General features: G+C 46.0%; 1 protein-coding gene across 2 annotated transcripts in view; it reads left to right on the top strand.

Moving 5' to 3' along the window:
* LOC111968874 (protein ELYS) overlaps nt 1-7188 on the top strand; it is a 44898-nt gene that overhangs the window by 12375 nt on the left and 25335 nt on the right. For both annotated transcript variants that reach the window (XM_023994800.2, XM_023994801.2), the window contains 7 exons: nt 555-687; nt 925-1106; nt 1242-1303; nt 3021-3149; nt 5059-5149; nt 5383-5472; nt 5739-5879. In XM_023994800.2, the coding sequence (XP_023850568.1) occupies nt 555-687; nt 925-1106; nt 1242-1303; nt 3021-3149; nt 5059-5149; nt 5383-5472; nt 5739-5879 (828 nt within the window). The remainder of the gene's footprint in view (nt 1-554; nt 688-924; nt 1107-1241; nt 1304-3020; nt 3150-5058; nt 5150-5382; nt 5473-5738; nt 5880-7188) is intronic.

The raw sequence follows: 7188 nt of genomic DNA, 5'->3' as shown, positions 1-7188 counted from the left end.
CAGATGAACGTGGTACCTTCAGGCATTTGTAAATTGCTCCCAAGGATGAACCAGACTTGTGGAGGTCTACAATTTTTTTCTGAGGTCTTGGCTGATTTCTTTAGATTTTCCCATGATGTCAAGTAAAAAGGCACTGAGTTCGAAGGTAGGCCTTGAAATGCATCCACAGGTACACCTCCAATTGACTCATATGATGTCAATTAGCCTATCAGAAGCTTCTAAAGACATGACATCATTTTCTGGAATTTTTCAAGCTGTTTAAAGGCACAGTCAACTTAGTGTATGTAAACTTCTGACCCACTGGAATTGTGAAATAATCTGTATGTAAACAATTGTTGGGAAAATGACTTGTCATGCACAAAGCAGATGTTCTAACCGACTTGCCAAAACTATAGTTTGTTCACAAGAAATTTGTGTAATGGTTGAAAAACGAGTTTTAATGACCCCAACCTAAGTGTATGTAAGCTTCCGACTTCAACTGTTTGTGGTGCTTGCTCTTTCGTTGTTGTGGTCACTGCTTGTACTAAGGCCTTCTCTCCTTTCTCCCACGTCAGTTGCGTCTCCAGACACCAGCGTGTCCATTTTCAGCTGGCAGGTGAAGGCCTACGGACAGGGCAACCCCTCCACTTACATCGGCGTCTTTGACATCAACAGATGGTACCATGCACAGATGCCTGACTCTCTGAGGTAACATTCTGACATAAATATCCCATCAACAGCCGCCTAAATTGCATGGTGTGTCCAATTTCCCCGAATACCAGGCGTTTATCAATCAGGTTATTTATTCATTTATGAATGTAGTTGGTTTCGATTTGTTTTACAAACAAGTCTACTTTTTTGGGGGGGGGGTGTTGATGGGAAATAATTTTTGGGGTCGATAGAAAGATTTTACATGAATATGAAACCAACGTGTGTGTGTGTCAGAACGGGGGAGTCTTTGCGCAGCTGTCCCTACCTGGCCGTGTGGTCTCTGGATTCGGTGGTGGAGATGACGTCACCCTGCCCCCTGTTGGACGTCCTGGTGCACGAGCGCAGCCTGAGCCGCGGCCTGCCCTACACCTGCCCCCCGCCAGAACAGTTCTTCAAACCCACCACATACAACTTTGGCAAGTTGGACACACAATGCAAGCCTTTTCACACAACACCCTGARCAAATAGAAATACATTTAGCTCTTTAAACCCATTCAGATAAGTTTTGTAAATGTTGTCATGACTTGGTAATTTGTTTTTCCTTGGAACAGATGCAACCTGTTTGCTCAACACTGGTATTGTGCACTTAACTTGCTCTGGGTATCAGAAAGAGGTGAGTTTATTTTCTCCATCTGTATCTTTGCAAAGATAGTTATAGTGCATGCGGAAAGTATTCAGACCCCTTGACTTTTTCCACATTTTGTTATATTACAGCCTTATTCTGAAATGTATTAAATTAAAGATTTTCTTCATCAATCGACACAATACCTCAATGACAAAGCAAAAACGGGTGTTTTGACGTTTGCAAATTTATGTTAAAAAAATAACTTTATTTACATAAGTATTCAAACCCTTTGCTATGAGACTCGAAATTGAGCTCAGGTGCATCCTGTTTCCATTGATCATCCTTGATGTTTTTTTCAACTTGATTGTGAAGTCCACCTGTGGTATATTCAATTGATTGGACATGATTTTGAAAGGCACACACCTGTCTATATAAGGTACCACAGTTGACAGTCCATGTCAGAGCAAAAACCAGCCATGAGGTCGATGGAATTGTCCATAGAGGTCCGAGACAGGATTGTGTCGGCATTGATCTGGGGAAAGGTACCAAAAATGTCTGCAGCATTGAAGGTCCCCAAGAACACAGTGTCCTCATTCTTAAATGGAAGAAGTTTCAAACCAACAAGACTCTTCCTAGAGCTGGCTGCCCGGCCAAACTGAGCAATCAGGAGACGAGGGCCTTGGTCAGGGATGTGAGCAAGAACCCGATGGTCACTCTGATAGCGCTCCGGAGTCCCTCTGTGGAGATGGTTTTCCTTCTTGAAGGTTCTCCCATCTCTGCAGCACTCCACCAATCAGTCCTTTATGGTAGAGTGACCAGAGAGAAGCCACTCCTCAGTAAAAGGCACATGACAGCCTGCTTGGAGTTTGTCAAAAGGCACCTAAAGGACTCTGACCATGAAACAAGATTTTCTGGTCTAATGAAACTAAGATTTAACTTTTGGCCTGAATGCCAAGCGTCACGTCTGGAGGAAACCTGGCACCATCCCTACGGTGAAGCATGGTGGTGACAGCATCATGCTGTGGGGATGGTTTTCAGTGGCAGGGACTGGGAGACTAGTNTGGAGGAAACCTGGCACCATCCCTACGGTGAAGCATGGTGGTGACAGCATCATGCTGTGGGGATGGTTTTCAGTGGCAGGGACTGGGAGACTAGTAAGGATCGAGGGAAAGATGAACAGAGCCAAGTACAGAGAGATCCTTGATGAAAACCTGCTCCAGAGCGCTCAGGACCTCAGACTGGGTTGAATGTTCACCTTCCAACAGGACAGCGACCCAAAGCACACGGCCAAGTCAACGCAGGTGTGGCTTCAGTACAAGTCTCTGAATGTCCTTGAGTGGCCCAGCCAGAGCCCGGACTTGAACTCGATAGAACATCTCTGGAGAGACCTGAAAATAGCTGTGCAGCAACACTCCCCATCCAACTTGAGAGCTTGACAGGATCTGCAGAGAAGAATGGGAGAAACTCCCCAAATACAGGTGTGCCAAGCTTGTAGCTTGTTTTTTCTATGTCATTATGGGGTATTGTGTGTAGATTGATGAGGGGAGGAAATGATTTAATCCATTTTTGAACAAGACTGTATTGTATCTTTCCGAATGCACTGTACATGTGGCTAACGTGAAGACTTTCAATTTGTTGACTATTAAGCCTTTAGTCATCCATAGTCCATACAACAGGATGTTGACTATTAAGCCTTTAGTCATCCATAGTCCATACAGCAGGATGTTATCTTGTGAATCACATTAACTATCTCTTGCTGTCTCAGACTCTGAGCTACTTGAAGAAGGCTGCTCCCTGCTCCAGTGATGTCATCTCCAACGGCTACTCCCGCTGCCTGATGTCCGGCCTGCTCTCCTCTCGCCTGGCCGACGTGCAGCCCTCCAGCCTCTCTCAGGTACACACACAGCTTCTGAGAGGGTGACGGTTATTCCTTTTTGCTGTACAAACTTTCCAGTGTCTAAAGGTTAAGGACTATTTTATATACACTGCTCAAAAAAATAAAGGGAACACTAAAATAACACATCCTAGATCTGAATGAATGAAATATTTTTATAAATCCTTGTTTCTTTAACAAGTTGAATGTGCTGACAACAAAATCACAACAAAATGATCAATGGAAATCAAATTTATCAACCCATGGAGGTTCTGGATTTGGAGTCACACACACAAAATTAAAGTTGAAAAACCACACTACAGGCTGATCCAACTTTGATGTAATGTCCTTAAACAAGTCAAAATGAGGCTCAGTAGTGTGTGTGGCCTCCACGTCCTGTATGCACCTCCTTCAACAAACGCCTGGGCATGCTCCTGATGAGGTGGCGGATGGTCTCCTGAGGGATCTCCTCCCAGACCTGGACTAAAGCATCCGCCAAACTCCTGGACAGTCTGTGGTGCAACGTGGCCGTTGGTGGATGGAGCGAGAAACATGATGTCCAGGTGTGCTCAATTGGATTCAGGTCTGGGGAACGGGCGGGCCAGTCCATAGCATCAATGCCTTCCTTTTGCAGGAACTGCTGACGACACTCCAGCCACATGAGGTCTAGCATTGTCTTGCATTAGGAGGAACCCAGGGCGAACCGCACCAGCATATGGTCTCACAAGGGGTCTGAGGATCTCATCTCCCGGTACCTAATGGCAGTCAGGCTCACCTCTGCTGTGCGGCCCCACAAAGAAATGCCACCCCACACCATGACTGACCCCCGCCAAACGGGTCATGCTGGAGGATGTTGCTGCAGCAGAACGTTCTCCACGGCGTCTCCAGACTCTGTCACGTCTGTCACATGTGCATGTGAACCTGCTTTCATCTGTGAAGAGCACCAGGGCGCCAGTGGCGAATTTGCCAATCTTGGTGTTCTCTGGCAAATGCCAAACGTCCTGCACGGTGTTGGGCTGTAAGTGGGGCGGCAGGTAGGCCTAGTGGTTTAGAGCGTTGGACTAGTAACCGAAAGGTTGCGAGATCGAATCCCCAGCTGACAAGGTACAAATCTGTCGTTCTGCCCTGAACAGGCAGTTAACCCACTGTTCCTAGGCCGTCATTGAAAATAAGATTTGTTCTTCAACTGACTTGCCTAGTAAAATAAAGGTAAAAAAATAAATAATAATAAAAAATAAAAAAAACCCACCTGTGGACGTCGGGCCTTATACCACCCTCATGGAGTCTGTTTCTGACCGTTTGGCAGACACATGCACATTTGTGGCCTGCTGGAGGTCATTTGCAGGGCTCTGGCAGTGCTCCTCCTTGCACAAAGGCGGAGTAGCGGTCCTGCTGCTGGGTTGTTGCCCTCCTACGGCCTCCTCCACGTCTCCTGATGTACTGGCCTGTCTCCTGGTAGCGCTCCATGCTCTGGACACTACGCTGACAGACACAGCAAACCTTCTTGCCACAGCTCGCATTGATGTGCCATCCTGGATGAGCTGCACTACCTGAGCCACTTGTGTGGGTTGTAGACTCCGTCTCATGCTACCACTAGAGTGAAAGCACCGCCAGCATTCAAAAGTGACCAAAACATCAGCCAGGAAGCATAGGAACTGAGAAGTGGTCTGTGGTCACCACCTGCAGAATCACTCCTTTATTGGGGGTGTCTTGCTAATTGCCTATAATTTCCCTGTCTATTCCATTTGCACAACAGCATGTGAAATTTATTGTCAATCAGTGTTGCTTCCTAAGTGGACAGTTTGATTTCACAGAAGTGTTATTGACTTGGAGTTACATTGTGTTGTTTAAGTGTTCCCTTTATTTTTTTGAGCAGTGTATGTGAATGCATTAGCTCAATGTGCCGAACTCTCTCCCTCTCTCTGGTCAGGAAGAGCAGTTGGACGCCATTTTGTCTACAGCCATAGAGACCAGCTCCTTGGGCCTGATCACCAGCTGTATCAAGCAGTGGACTGCTGAGGGTGAGACACTGCATAACAACACTGGCACCCTGTTATTTAGATCAACCCTGGCTTCATCTCCTCTACTACATGTACACTGATCTGAACACACACAACAGGGGAATCACTTTCAGATATTCACATCCTCGCAGATAGAGGAAATGAGACGAGGTGACACAGCCAGTTTTGGTTATTGAGATGCACCCCTAGATTGGATTTCTCTCTAATGTAAAATGGTGGTGTTGGCTTCACAGAGCAACCAGGCTCTGCGGTGAACCTGCGCTACATTCTGGAGTGGGCCTGGGACAAGGTGGTTCACACCAAGGAGCAGCTGGATGGCATATGTGAGTGTTTCCTACCACAGTGATCAGCATGACACTCTGTCAACACCTTGTTGATCTTCTGGTTTACATTAAAAAGAATACTCATGGCTGCGTATTTGGTTGGTAACTGTAGCAACTTGCAGCTGTGTTGTAATGTGATTTYTTCAAGCATTTTTGGATTTGATATGTTTTCCTAGGGCAATAGATTTTCTTACAAGTGAGGAGGTCCAGCAATCGGGACTGTGTTTTCTGATTTCCATCTGCCATTATTCTTTGTCTCCCCCCAGGTGCTCCCCTGTTTGACAGCTCGTCTAACTTCACGGACTCCCCGACCCTTCAGCTGCTGCAGCACAGCCAGAGGCTACTGGGGAACCTGAGCACCATCTTCCACTGTCTGCTCAGAGAGGCACAGGAACTCACTCAGCGAGGTGAAGCCTAATTCAGACAAGGGGCACCGTTGCAAGGAGGCTTATTTATTTCAACGTTGAAGCACTGGCCGTTGACCTAGCAGAGCGGCTTGCGTTGCTCATGCACCTGAATACCGCTTTGCTTCTGTAGAGAAAATGTACAAAATATCGATATTTTGAGAGGCAGAGACGGGGTTCACATTAGTTTCTTGGTTGGTGGCTTTCACTCCCTGTGGTTAGAGCCTTTAACACACCCTTTACTAAAATGGCGCTAGAGAAGAAGGCTGACGTTCTACGTGTCCCCCACCAATTGTTTATTTGCATTTGTAAAAACATTTAACTTATTTTGTACATAATGTTACATAATGTTGCCACTACCGTCTCTTATGACCGAAAATAACTTCAGGACTGCAATTACTCACCACGGACTGGCAGAATCCTTTTTCTTTCTTTTTTTCTCTCTCGAGTCTGACGAGCCCGAAGTGAACGATATACTGCTTTCTCGGAACAGGCCCAGATCCCCGTGATTTGTGTGAAGAGGAGGCGGAGAAAAAGGGGCCAGAGGGCAGGTTGCCTTCTGAGAATTTAATTTGTAGGCGATCGAATAAACCCCCAACTTCCTTCCATTCTGCTATCAAACGTGCCGTCTTTGGAGAATATAATTGATGATTTACGAGGAAGTTTAAACTACCAATGGGACATTCAAAACTGTAATCTTATGCTTCACGGAGTCGTGGCTGAACGACGACACTATCAACATACAGCTGGCTGGTTATATGACGTACCGGCAGGATAGAACAGCAGCGTTTGGTTAGAAAAGGGGCGGCGGGGTATGTGTATTTTTGTAAACAGCTGGTGCACGATATCGAAGGAAGTCTCGAGCTATTGCTCGCCTGAGGTAGAGTTTCTCATGATAATCTGTAGACCACACTACCTACCGAGAGAGTTTTCATCTGTGTTCTTTGTAGCTGTTTACATACCACCACAGTCAGAGGCTGGCACTGAGATAGCATTGAATGAGTTGTATTCCGCCATAAGCAAACAAGAAAACGCTCACCCCGAGGCGGCGCTCCTAGTAGCCAGGAACTTTAATGCAGGGAAACTTTAATTGGTTTTACCATATTTCTATCAGCATGTTAAATGTGCAACCAGAGGATAATAAACTCTGGACTCTATTTACTCCACACACAGAGACGCATACAAAGCTCCTCCCTCAGCCCTCCATTTGGCAAATCTGACCATAATTCTATCCTCCTGATTCCTGCTTACAAGCAAAAATTAAAACAGGAAGCATCAGTGACTAGATCAATAAAAAAGTGGTCAGATGAAG

The sequence above is a fragment of the Salvelinus sp. IW2-2015 genome, linkage group LG9 (assembly GCF_002910315.2).
Source record: "Salvelinus sp. IW2-2015 linkage group LG9, ASM291031v2, whole genome shotgun sequence".
NCBI lineage: Eukaryota > Metazoa > Chordata > Actinopteri > Salmoniformes > Salmonidae > Salvelinus > Salvelinus sp. IW2-2015.
The sequence above is the reverse complement of the archived record's forward strand: the minus strand, read 5'-3'. Positions and strand labels throughout refer to the sequence as shown.